This window comes from Falco naumanni, chromosome 10 (genome assembly GCF_017639655.2).
Source record: "Falco naumanni isolate bFalNau1 chromosome 10, bFalNau1.pat, whole genome shotgun sequence".
Taxonomy (NCBI): domain Eukaryota; kingdom Metazoa; phylum Chordata; class Aves; order Falconiformes; family Falconidae; genus Falco; species Falco naumanni.
This window is the reverse complement of record NC_054063.1, coordinates 37872500-37886863: the sequence shown is the minus strand read 5'-3', so window position 1 is coordinate 37886863 and position 14364 is coordinate 37872500. Positions and strand designations below refer to the sequence as shown.

The window sequence follows — 14364 nt, the reverse complement described above, 5'->3', positions numbered from 1 at the left end:
AACCCAGCGTGTTGGCACCCGAGGGCAAAGCGGGGCCGACATCCGCCTTACCTCAACCCATAGGCCTCCACCCACCTCCTGCAGCAAGACGCAGAGGGGGATCCGACCTGGAGCCCAGGTCCCTGTCGAGGAGGCTCCGGCAAGACACCGACAGCTCCACCCTGGACACGCACCCGGCCATCTGCGGGCAGAGCACAGTGTCACCCGCCGCCCATCGCCGCTCCCGCCCCACAGGTGCTGGCGGAGGCACGGGGGGGGCGGGGCCGCGGCGCCTCGCAGCGCGCCCGCAGCGCCGGGGCGGCGGGAGGCTCGGCCCCGCGGCCCGCTCGCCACCGCGCGGGCGCGCGGCCTGCGCGCCGCCGCCATGGGCCCGGCGCCGCTCCCCGCCTCTCACGCCCGCCTCTGCCTCGGGCTCTGCCCGCAGCTCCCAGCGGCCCCGGTTCCCCAGGGCCGGGGCGAAGGGCCCTTCCCTCCGCCGGGCGCGTCTCGCTGCCGCCCTGCGCTCCCCGGCGGGAAACGGCCTTTTAAACGCTGTCGCGTATCGTCGCTTCGCCGGGGCAGCGGCCGGTGACGGCAGGGCTGGCGCGCAAGGCCTGCCCGCGCTGCCGCCGCGGGGAACGGCGGCCTTACAGCCCGTGGGCCGCCCGTGCCCGGCAGGGGCTCCCGACGCGGCGCAAGAACTGCAGAAGCGCCCCAGCCTGCAAGACCTCCCTCCCCGCCAGCCTGACACGATCGGCCACGGCAGCTACCGAGCCCGGCAGCTGCGGCGCTGCCTTCAGGAAAAAACGGTAGCGAGCCTGTCACAAGGGGACAGCTAAGCTTTGTTGGACACCAAGGTGCAGACACTTCTGTTCCAGGAACAGCTACAATGCTCAGAATTGAATTTAGAAGATAAGCCTCCAGGTATCAGAACGCTCGAGAGACTGGACAGCTGCAGAGCTCCAACAACTACTTTAAACATGGCTGTTTGATGGAGAAGCCCTCTCAGGAGCTCAGAAAGCAGGGAAGCAATTGTTTGGTCTTTCCAGTATCCAAGTAGCTACACTGCTTTCTTATACTTACAGGGTGTAAACACTTATCTCAATGAAGAGATGAGCTTTTATTAGACAACATTTAGTCCCTTAGACCTCCCAGTGCAAACTATCCCAGACAGATGTTAACGATGTCACTTAATAAGCTACTGCATGGCACTCAGATACTCCAGTGATGGTGGCAGGGCAAAACCGGTGCTCAGCAATAATTAGCAAAGCTTTAGGCAAAGAGGATCATAGGTCAGCTTTCTACCAAGGTCGTCATCATAATCTGCTTTAATGCCAGCACTTTCAAAGATGCAAGTTTGAAGTAGTCGGGTCAATTGTTCAAACTACGAGTTAGAGCCATCCATCTTCAGCTTCAAGTTGCCTTCAACCCCAGAAGAAACCACTGCCTTTAATACATACATTTCTCCTAAAATCACAAGTCACAGGTATCAGGTTTTTTCCTTTACCTACACATAGTATTCTACCAGACCAGCTTACATCAGTCTCTCATCTGCACGATCTGCAGTTCTACAGACAGCCATTCACATTTGTATGACAAGACGGAAGAGACCAGGACTGCCAGCCTTGGCTCCTGTGCCAACACTTCTGTTTTTCTCTACTGCAACAGGGACTTCTGTACCAAGAAGAGACAGAACCAGGAGCCACCTTTCCTCCCCAATAGAACACAGGACCAGGAAGAGTAAAGTTAACCTCAAATAAACTGCTCCTTGTAAGCTTTAGCATCCCCAAAGAGCAGCAATCCCTTTCTGGGAGGAAACCATTACTACAGGTCTCAAGCTGCAGGCAGGACAAGTCTGTACATATTGGTGTCTTTGTAACATGCAATAAATAAGGAAAAGTTAAAAGTTTGAGATTGGAATTGTTAAACCACACAACAAAGCCAGGAAGTGAAATGACCCAAGTCCTCAAACCTGAGGACCTCCCATCTACTATCAAAATCTCCTCTCCAGATCAGTAACAATGAAATCATGGTAATACTCAACTGTTTCAAGAATTTATCTTTCAATACACTAATACCCTGAAGGGTGTCTCACCCTACTGTTTTGGATTTAGTAATGGCATAGAACTTCCCTTTAAACACAGCCCAGATATTCTCCTGAACTCCTGGCAAGTTACAAACCACAAAGGACCCTTTTCCCACTACATCCTCCTGCTGCACCCAGAGATCAAAGGTGCATGTCACAGCCAGGCTGGCAGTGTAGAGCAGCAGAGCAGAAACTGTTCTTCTAACAGGCTGTACTCCCTCCTCACCAACTCGTTAAACCTGCTTTCTTGTTATCCCACAACTATAGATGGAACCCTTATAGAAAAAAGAGGGATAGCTCCTTAACAGATTCAGATTTTAAAAATTCACATTTAATCTGAAAACATCATGTTCAACCTCAGCCAGCAATTGTTTATATATTGCTGCCTACAGACATTCTTGAAGAGCCCACACAAAGTTTTTTTTCACTTCACAGCTTTCCAAATACGCTGTATGTTCTCCAGTTTTAATCAATTCCTTGAATATTAGCAGCAGAAACTCTTGATCATAGACTAGTCGTGTCCCAGGAGCAAGAGCAAGGAGGAGGTGGTCTGTTAAGACACAACATCCATTTCCGTAAAGCCTGAAGATCTGCTCAACCTATAGGTAAACACCATAACCCAGTTACCCTGCTTGTGCAGTAAGTGGGAGAAGCACGAATCTCTTGAAACCTGCCTGCATCAGAAAAGCTTAAGAAAATCAGCTGCTTAATAATATTTTCACTCCAAACACATACATTCAAAAAAACTGAATGGAGAAGAAAGGAGTTTCTCAGCAATTAGGAAAACTAGGCCCAACTTCAGTTATCAGCTGTTTCTAAACAGGATTTAGAAATGATGAGCACTGGCTCAAATACTCTTTTCCTCCCTAAAGCAAGAATTCTGGTTTTTTTAAAGGAATTTTTTTTTTATTAAAGGAATTCACTTTCATTCTTCATAGTAAACTGCATTTTACTATAGCATTTCTCTTCCTATTAAAAAAAAGAATAATTGTTTATGTGAAATGTATCAGTTGACTTTCATCTGCACCTGTCTCCACAAAGGCTCTGTTCACTTCCTTCGGCAGGAGTGACAGTCCTGCAAGCTTTGAAAATGCCAGCAGTTGGCACCTGTACTTAGAACAACCCCATGCCTAATACAATGTCTCATCCTGTTTCTCTTTAAGCAGAAGCCTGCAATGCTTTCTCTTTTCTCTTAAGATTCTGTGTTCTGAGCTTTCACACAACCCTGCAGCATCTTCTTGATATTTCATCACTAAGTTTCCAAGCTGACACATGCCAGCTTACTCCCAACCACTGCACCATCAAGTATGGTTTTGAATACCACCAACCAAGCAGTAATGCTTCATCACTTACCAGAGCTGTGTAAAAGACACATGATGAGAAAAAGGTTTTAGTGGTTACTGTGCTCAAGCAGTGCACAAAGGCTCTGATCCCAGGCTATGATTACAGTTTTGTGTAATTAAACTGAAGTAACTTGGGGCTTTATTATTTTCTTAAGAGCCTTCCTTTTTTCCCTGGCATGCACTCAAAAGAACACCAATCTCATTCAGCTTGCTGATTTGAGTCAACATTTCAAAACCAAGTTTCACATTGTTTCACTGAGTTTTTGTAGAGCATACTTATATCCATTCATACACATAAATTTATCTTAGACTTGCAACAATTAATCTTTACTGTGACAGAGTATTATTTATACTTGTTATGTAACATTCAAATTTTTCTATTTTCCAACAGTTCCAGAAACTCTAAAGATCATTGATTTCTTATTCTCTCCCTCACAACCACTCTTGACATCCATTATTTGGAACTTCTGGTTTACAGAAGACACTGGCTATTTCCAAAGCAAAACCAGCAACTAAAGCAAACTGCTTTCCATAAAGGTATGAAAACACATTCAATTTATAAAGGATTTATTATAGACAGAACCTTAACAGCTTGCAAGGACTACAATTTAATACACAATCTCCCCAATCTACTCACCTCTGGCAGATTAAGTTACAGCATGGTCTGGAAGTCACAAAACTATTCTAAAGCAGAATTTCCGTTTGCCAAGTAGAAAAACTCCCAACTGTAATAATAAATTCAAACTATTTAAAATGCATAAAACAGAGCCACTGGGTGCATCCCAGCATAGTGGGTTCAAGAGAAAAGGCAACATACCAAAGCCACTGGGTAAGTTCTGTTGTTAGAAACAGCCTGTAAAATCGTAACTGATGTTATGTTATACCCCCACAATCTGCAACTTATATTGACAGTAGCCTCACACATCTGACCCAAAGCTCTTGCAACACAGGGGTCTCACTTTTGAGAGTCATCACCTGTGATGTTTCACCTTGAGCTGAATTCTGCACATTCCTTTTGCAAGGGAAGAGTTTCCAACACTCAGCTTCAGATCCATCAGGTACCTACATATTTTGCCTAGAACTGCACATGACAGAACATGACACTTTGAGGAAAAATAATACATCACCCATGTTATCCCTATGAACGCTAGAGCAAAATACTATCCACAGAGGTCTGTGAGATCCTGAGTGCATGCTTCAGAGAAGTCTTTCACTGCTCAACCAGATGTCACTCCCAGTTATTCAAGCAAAAGACAGAATGGCTCCAGACTAAGTCCGCTTTAAGAAGTGCTGAGACAACTAAACTGAGGTCCAGCTTAAAAAGTCAAAATTATTTCTGCTATGCATACCACTTCTTCCCTGTACAGAAGATCATAAAGTCCAATAGTTTTGTAATACACATGGAAAGATAAATCTTGTATTTCCAAAGTTGTTCTACACAGAACTGGAAGCGCACCAGTAAAGAAGTTGGTCCTAAATAATCAAACCAAGACCAAAAATATGCTGCATTCTAGGAAAATCACATAGGAGATCCATGTTACATATTCATAAGAACTACCTTCTTAAGTTTTATATAAGCATTTCAGAAGTTCCAACACTTCTCACATTTTCTACAAAAAATCAATTTCCTTTCATACAGAACATTCCCCAATGTAAACAAAACCAACTCTACAGATAAGTCTGATATTAATTTATAAATATTCTTCAGTGATTCAGCTTAACCAAAGCTTAAAAGCAAATCAGATGTAGAGAAGAAAATACTGTCCACCTAGGCTTGAAGAAAGCTCCAGAACAAGAGTGCTAAAAGATTCAAACAGTCACAATTCAGAGCTTTGGAGGGTCTGGGGGGGGGGGGGGGGGGGGGGGGCATTTCCCCAAAATGCCACATATAAGTGTCTGAAGCATAAACCAACTCCTCTGTACTTATACCTCTGCAGTAGGAATGCCACCATTTAGTTGACTAAAGATCAAGTGTCGGACTCCGTAAGGTGAGAATTACTGAATTACAACATTTGTTTTTATAGGCTTCCATACTGCAGTAAGCCTGAAAGCCAGAGGGTCCCCTTTCCCTTTAGGCTGGGGAGGACAGGATGAAGGGCAGCACAGTACGAGAATGGAGGCTGTGACTCAGAGCACCCCAGTATGGCAGATCATGGAACCCATGGAGTCACCCAGAAGACAGGAAAAATCTATCAACTTCATGGCATCAAACACCACCAGCAGTATTTTTAGTAGTGCCAGGAGTTACGTTTTCTGGAGAGAAAATGTCAGCATTATTGCAGTATCCAGTCTGTGGGTCAGCCTGGTTTCACTGCTCCATGTAAGACGGAATATAAGCAAGGATTCAGCACAAGAAAACCTGCAATTTGTTCCTAATCACACTAATAAATTCTCATCAACCACATCACTCTACAGGATACCCAACATGCTGTATTTCAGCGTACACCAAATATCACACATTAAGAACTTGGTTAACTCAAGCTCGAGGCTTTAATACATGTGCTTAAGGACAGATGATTTCCAATGAGCTTATTTTGTACCAGATTAATTATAGCTTCTGTCTTACATGCTGCTTACAAACACAACACAAATGCCATCGATCCTGCCAGCAGTATGTACCAACTGAAATTTTCACCATCTTGGCCTTATGTTACCGAACAACTCAAGAAATATATCCAACACATCTAACAGACCATCCCAGTTAACGAATCTTTCACTTCCCAACAACCTAACACAGTCCCCTCCTTGTCCATTGTTTAGTTTAATCCCACATCTTGCAGTTATCACCCTACTTCAAGAAGGAAGTTTCTGCTGTGATCCCTGAATATGCAGGCCATCAGAAGCAATGCTTTCTCTAATTACTAGCTCAATTTTCAGGGGGCAGCCTGTTACATTTCAGGTTTTGATATTATAAAGGTGATGCTGGTGCCAAGGCAGCATCAGCATCACTTTCTAAATGGATCATCAAAATAAAAATTCTCATGTGATCCTACTTTCTTGAACTCCAAAAGGCTCTTAAAAAAAAACCCAACCATAAAACTAGGTTTTATCACTAGATGAACTAAAGAGCATCTTAATTTTAAGATTACGAGAATCTCACAAGAAAGACCACAGTCCACAAAAATTATTAGTAAATACAGCCTCCTTCCAGCATACCAGCTCTTCCATGAGCCACAGAGCCTCATCCCACAGCCCAGAAGCTCTGCAGGGAATATCAACGGCTACAATTTTTTCTACCATTTTATTATTCCTGGGCATTTGGAGCGGAGATGCTTAAGACCAGCATTACTACAGGCAGATAATAAATCAGTATTCTCTACACCATGTTCTAAAGTTATCTGTCATCATACATTTTGATGGATGAATCAAAACTTTGCGGGAAAGGGGGTTAATTAACTGTTCTTAAAAATTTGATGTAAGACACAAAACAAAAGGCATCTCCTAACTGATAAAAGAGAATCAGAATACTGAATACTATTAAGAACAACCTTTCTAACCAAACTGCTTTGGAAGCTTGATTAATCCTGGTAAGACGTGTCCATGTTCCATCAGACAGCCTTAATTTCAGGGACAAGAACTCCCAGGGACTCCAAACCACGACCAGCCACCAGCCCAGACACCCTTTTCCAAGCTCTGAACATGACTACAAGCTTTATACAAAGGGGTTATCGACTATTGTGCACCTAAGGCACTACTGAATATGCATGGAAGTTATGGCCTAGCTCTACTCACAGAGTTGTCTGTCTCCACATGAACCCTGAAGCTCCAGTATCACAAGAATTTGCAGGTTTTGTATCTGAAGTCAGCCCATGGGTACAAAAGCTGAGCATGCACTGTGGCAACCTGACCTCCAAGACGCTCACAGAAACCAACTAAGAACACAAAGCTACCGTTTATGATTAAAAAAAAAACAAGTTTAGGACAGTTAAAAAAACCCACTGAAATAAAGCACAAAAAATCATAAATGAGATTGAAATTCATGTTAGCATTTTCTGCCTGAAATCACAGTCATTTCATCGTATTTACTGTAGCTTCCCCCTTGCCCACGATGAACAAGAGCCAAGTCCCAACTCTAGGGAAACACTACCTTTACTTTTACACTGTTCAACATTCACCTTTAACTTACGCATCACTAATATCCCCCCCTTAATCACAATCACCAAGCTCAAAGAAAGGCCTGTGCATGCCTCTACTATATATATATATATTTTCTTCACTTTTCTGAGAAATAAGTGAACAAACTGATAGGTCAACGTTGATTTAATTTCAAATATTAGTTTGTAATTTTTTAAATTACAATTAGGTTCAAAATAGCAATTGAACTTAAACAAAACCTAAGTTACCTTTTCAAGCTCTTCATACAAAAGAAAATGTGTTTCAAAGTTTTTCACATCATTTAGTAGCAGAATAAAAAAAAACCAAACAAACAAACAGTTCCTTGAACAACTAAAAGCAGCTTGGGAGCTTTGGAGTCAATTATTCATTTGGCTTAAGTCAAAACAGTAACTGCAGTTCTAGAAGTGGTCACTCATCTCACAAAGTAAAATTTTTTCATTCCTTTCATATTTTCATTCAGCTGCTTCCCCCACCCCGCATGATTCTCAAGTATTTTATTACTGAAACGTAAAGAACTTAATTGAAAAACAGACATAAAAGTTCAACCACACTGAACTTTGTAACAACCCAAAACACACCGTTTTACATTGTAAATCATCTTTGCCTTTCTCAAGTAAGGCCTCACTTTTCCTTAGAACTCTGGAGCTCTTCCCATCTTGGGCACAAACAGCTAAACATTCTGTCCTATGCCTCAGAAACTCTGCTGCCTATGGCTCAGTCCTCCACCTCTCAGTCTGAACTCCTTAACAGAGACTGAACACTACACCATATTCCTCCTCTTTGGTTCTTCTACTACACTGCAGCTTCACCTGCAAGTACCTCAACATACCACTCCTTATTTACACACACCTACAATTTTTGCAGCAATATCTTGGCGTTAATTCTGCTGATCCCTTTTGCAACCTCTACCCTGCCCAATGGCTGGAAATCTAAACCATCTTGTACCTACTGCAGAGCCTTCGTGATTATACGCATTCCCCCAGACACAGCCATGACATTACACAGGTGACCAAGGCAGAAACTTATTAAGGCCCATCTGTCTAGACCAGTATATACTGTATGAACACCATGAGTTCAGGAGTCAACTTTAAAAAGATATATGCCAGCAACACATTTTACCAATCTTTGCTGTTTTATCAAATGCACATTACACAAGAATTTTGCTGACTACATAGCACCAATAGACACGTAATGAAAAGTTTGCCATACTTCTTGTTTGCCTTGCACTGCTAAATGATCACCAAAAAAAAAAGGCTGAGACACCCCAGATGATTTCCTCTGTTCTCAGTTGCCCTGGAGTTACTACTGCACAGTGACAACTCTTGCCAAAAAAAACTACGAGTAAGCAGAAGCAGCCTTTTAAGTTCCCATGCATTACAGAATCACACTCTCTCTCACATTCTATAATTCAGGCTTTCTTCTTGGTGGATTTTAATCTTGAATCTAGCTCCTCATGAAACATGATCCTGGAAAAAATGTCCTAATATTCCTTCTGCAGTACTCACAAGAAATTGATTTGATTTATTCATTGCAAGTTCAGCCCTCCTTATGCCAGTGCTGTCTGTCATTTATTTTTTCTCCTTTCGAGTATTTGCTTCTTTTCAAGAGATTCACACCCCCATAATACTTTTCTGCCACTTAATTATTACCACCTGCAGTACGAACATCTTCACTTTTCCATCCTAATCTGTTACAGAATGATGCTTCAAAAAAGAAAAACATATTAAAAAAGCCACCACGACAAAAACCTGACATCAAGGTAGCAGAACAAAGGAAAGGATAGGGCAAGGGATTTTAAAAGCTCTTTTTTCCTCTCCCCTACCCAGACTAACAAAAGTATTTAAAGGCCACAAAACACCACACTGACCTCATGCCTCTTTCCTGTTCTCCTCCAGATCCAACTTCTGCTGCCAGGGTACCTTTCCAAAAGCACAAACCCATTGCTACAACAGATTCAAGCTATTCTGCTTGTCTCAGCACCAAGTGGGCCAAAATAACCAAGCTCCCTGCATTAAGGGAGAAGAGATTCCACAACTGCAAACGTATTTTTGAGTGCTTCTTCCGTGTCTGCTATCCACAGCATATGTACTGCAATACTTTTCAACATATACCCTTTAAAAGCCTGTTGTCATTAATTTTGACTTTGCTACAAAAGTATTCCACACCCTTTAGAAAATATACCTCTGCAAGTTCAGAATCTGGAAAACACTATAACCCAATACTGGTAAGCCTCAGATACTCCCACGGTACGCATCTTTATTTTCTCAAAGTCAAATTAACAGTTCCAACACATTTTTAATAAACATGACAAAACAAAGTCAGAGAGAAGTTCTCTGTGCAAAAATCCCTCTGTCGAAAAATCCCAAGTAAATTTAACAGCCATAGAAGCATGAATTGAATTACATTTACTCTAAATAGAGAGACTTGGAGTTATCACCATTAGGTGGAACCTGGAAACTGGTTACAAATAGTAACTTCTTTGTTCAGCACTGCGCTATCTGCAAAGTAAGCAAATAGCTGAGTAACTGTGACAGGCAGCAGTCAGGACCAAGCATTAGACAGGCTCAGCACCTTACCAGTCTGTTGATGACAGATTCTTCACCAACAGGGCTTTTATGTGTACCTAATGCAGTAGCAGAGGGATCTGAAGACCACAAAAGGATTAAAACATTACCTGGTTTTGTTACACATGTAAGTGACCTTGGGAGTGTGGGCTGCTCAAAAACATTCAAAACAACAGGTTCTTACCACCTTTTCAAGACTAAACAAGATTGAGAGGAAGGTTATATACTATACCACCATACCATGGCTGGTGCAAAACTCTGATAGCAGGGATTCCTGTCACCTTTCACACTAACAGAATTAAATGATGATACTATGGTCATATTCAGCCAAGTCACTGCACTGAAACCAGCTGATATTTCATACAGACAGAACATTGTCCGCAGGCTCATATTAGGATTTTTATTACATTGCTTTATTATCGTTTTTCTTTAAACCAAAGCATTATTGGTTTCAGAAACTTACTCTTGTTTCTGCTTGAAGTTATTTTTACAGGCACAACTAAGGATAAATTTTAACATTAAAAGTAGCACAAGCCACCCCGCAGAAGGAAAACACTGTTTGCACACCCCTTTCTGCTCCTGGAGAAATCAGGGTAGCCAAGTACTACCTTCTCATTCAAAGAAACAGCATGACATACTGCTTGCACTGCAAGGAAGAAATGCCATTTGCATTATCGCCTTAACAAAACCATGGTGTCAGTTACCCAAAAGGAGTAGTAAATGTCCAGATGACAAAAGGCCTTAAAAAAATCCAGGACATTTGAGCAGTATGTCATGGTGGTGTGTACATAATTTTTCAGATGTATTTTAAAAGTTTTTTTCTTTAAGAAATGCATCCAGCTTACTCAAAATGTTTTCATATGCATACAGAGGTTATCACTGACTTAAGTGACAACCACCAGTTGTCTTTAAAAACCTTAACACAGACTTGACCATAGAAAGCAACTTTGATTTACAAGGTAAGAATACAAAATAACGTGCAGGGCTCACGTTTAACAGCAAATCATTTAGATCAATTACATCTCATACATTCCATTATTAACAACTGAATTTAAATTTCAGATTAATTTAGGAATTTAACTCACTGTTTTATTCTGCTCCTTTTCGCACAAGCTCAACACTGAAGTCTCTGAACCACAAACATTCCTCATTAGATGAGGATATCCCTTGGTTGTTTTTAGTAAAGCTGAAGACTGAAAGTTTGGCCTCAGAACCTTTCAACCTCAGCCCTATGCCACTTCACTGAGGTTAATACTGATGTGCCTTTAACATGAGGATGAAAACACTCTCCCACTGGCTTACTAGTTACTCAGAAACAAATGAGCTATACACCACCCTGCATACACACCTCTTAAAAGCACTCAAGTCCACTGATGAAGAGAGCTCTAAGTGCTATAAAACTCATTCCATTTATCCATGAGACTGGACCTATAACACAAGACTGGCTCTGCAGCAATGCTGGAATGTAGTGGGGTAATCCTAAGCAAGTGAATTTGTAATATTTAACTTGCCTCCCCTCCTTAGAGATGGGGGCTTCCCCTACCTTCAGTCAATGAACTACCAGTGCCTAGTTTTACTTTAATTAGCCTCTTTGCTTTTGTAGCTGGTTGCATTAGTGTTCCTCAAGAACACAGGATTTAGAAATACTGCCCTTTTATTAGAAACATTTGGCTAATAATGAAATAGCAACCATAATTTTCACTTTTAAGCTGAGCTTCCTGTTCAAACAAGCAAGGACTTCACATTCCATATCCATCCTCCTGTCAAAACAAGCAGCAATGCTTTGGTTATATCGCTGAAAACAAGTGTCTTGTAAAAAGCTTGCATTATGGAGCATCACCACAGCAAGGTAGCTAAGCAAACAGATGCTACACAGAGGTTTGAAATCTTAGTGACAGCGGTCCTGTGAATTTTATCATAAAAACCAAAGTTACCTAAAAGAAATTATTGAAGTTGTTTAGGTTCTGACTATGTTACTGTTTTCCTCTGCAAATCTGAGCGACTAGAAACCATTTCAAAGCTTCCTACTGTCACACAGAGCAATGCTACATCAACATAGTCACATTTAATGGGAAATGGTTGAAATTAAACTATTTGTTCAAAACTATGAAATAGCTGGAAGTTCCACTGACCTTCAGGTGATCAGAAATCTAGGCAATACCATTCTACCGATTCTTTGGTTAACAATACTATACTGGTCCGAAAAGCCAGGCTACGCCAACCAAGAGAGTTTTAGGCAGCATCAAGTCCTGGTTTCCCTGTGCAAGCCTTCCAAGTCCTAAATTTTCAGTTCTGAACTTTACAGGGGGTTTTATTCTCTAACCACGCACTGTAAAAGCAATCCCCACTCTAACATGAAGTTATCCTGGCTGTGATCTGTTATCAACTGAATAAGGAACTACAGTCTAGTTCACTGGTAGCTCACAACAGAAGACCACCCTAAAGTTGGGGGGAAAAATGAAGCTGGTGTAGGAATAGTAAATACTGAGTTACAAAATTAACTTTGTGGAAATTGGACTCATTAAAAATATATTCACAATTTCTGAAAGATTACTTTAATATATCAGGGAAGCACCTAGTAAGATCATTTGAATTTAAGGCTACAGACATGCGAGCATACAAGAGAGAAACAGTCACAAAGGAGTAAGCTTTAACTCTGCAGAAGCAGAAAAGGAACTCGGGTCAGAATTCATCAGGTTTTTTCTCTTCTAAGCTGCCATGCTATGAATACATACTTAAGAAGAATAACAACAAGGGAAGCTGCACAGGAGTGAGCGTCAGCAAGTCAAAAGTCACAGCTAAACCATCCAACACCCACATTCAGTCTGCAGCTATGGACAAGGAACACTTTTAGGGTTGCTCTTCTTACATACGGTATTTATACCCATGAGTGAAGAGTATCCCAGTCAAGAAGCTGGAAAGCACACCCTACACAAACACCCCCCAAACATTTCATGTAGTAACAAAGCTCCAAGAAAATTACTGACAAAGTCATCTGTATAGAAAACAAGCTGCAGTATACCTACCTGATCATAAGATAGGGAAAGAGTAGCAGAGTTCAGTACGCAGCCACAAACCTTAAGCTGAATGCATACTACCAACCAACAGATTTAATTCCATGGGAAAGCCCTATCTTTCAACTACAATCACATTCTCACTGCCAAAAACAGATGGGAAGAGAACCCCTTGAAGTTACTCCTCCTGAAAAAGCATTTAACCATCAGTTTCACTTCCACCAGGAGTAAGAGTCATTTGTTCTGTACACAAACTCTAGCTCTGTTTTCCCAAAACCATGAAAGAACATACAGTCACAGAACAGAAGGAAGCATCAGCAAACCTGCAAAAGGGCACACATGAGCAAACATATTTGATACCACTGCTTCCAGGCCCAAGGCACTGTTTCTGAAAAACCTTTTAAAGCAACCGAATTCAGCATCTTTTTTCTTCTTAAAGACCTGCACAATATCTACAGAAGCAAACTGACATAAAACTGATCTGTGTATGTCTCTAGCTTCAACTTAAATGTCTCCTAATATACCAGTCCAGTTTCAAAACCGCTTCCTTCCAACCAATTATCCTGTCAAAGACAGAAACTAGTCTTCTCCTTGCACTACAGTCTGTATTAAACAGGAACTGTAATCCTTTGATTCAGGGTCTAATCCATACATTTGGATAATCATGCTAAAACAACTGCTCTCAGAGTGGCCCGTTGTCCTGCCAGAGGCTTTAAGTGGTCTATAATAATGTAGTAGTTTCAGTTTTGCAGATCAGAAGGCCAACACTGTTCAGAGGCACACACTGCTCAACAACAAGCTGACAACTGACAGCATTTGCTGTAAGAGCAGCAGCTTTGGAACCACCACAGCAGAACCAAGGCGGAACAAAATACAGAAACTGAAATAGTTATTTAGAGTTAATGCACCACTGGTGTGCCTAGGTAACTGGAAAAATACTTTCTACAGTCTGCTGTCTTTAGTGCACCAAAATACCCTCAGCAAAACAAGCTGGTAATTTCACACAGTACAACTTGAGGACAGCCTGAGCAATTTCACAGAACTGACCAGCAGGTACATTGTTTAGATGGTAGACCTTCAGTGTCAACTGGCACATGGCTATAGTCTTCAGTATCGCATTATCTTCCTCTCCACTAACAACAAATTAAGAGCATAGACATTCAAGGAAAACATTAAATACTATGAAAGGAACATGACTTAGAATAAAAAGAAGTATCCTTCAGGTTTTTTTAAACCTACAAACCTTCAAACCTCTCAAATCT

General features: G+C 41.6%; 1 protein-coding gene across 5 annotated transcripts in view; it reads right to left on the bottom strand.

Annotated features, from left to right (window-relative positions):
- Nucleotides 1-14364, bottom strand: part of LOC121094568 (fer-1-like protein 4) — an 85993-nt gene that overhangs the window by 58112 nt on the left and 13517 nt on the right. For 2 of the 5 annotated variants that reach the window (XM_040608354.1, XM_040608355.1), the window contains exon 2: nt 76-181. The exons of 1 other annotated variant lie outside the window; for it this stretch is intronic. In XM_040608354.1, coding sequence (XP_040464288.1) covers nt 76-181 — 106 coding nt within the window. Of the gene's footprint in view, nt 1-51; nt 182-14364 lie in introns of those variants that run through there. 2 more of the 5 variants (XM_040608362.1, XM_040608361.1) reach the window with 2 other exon arrangements.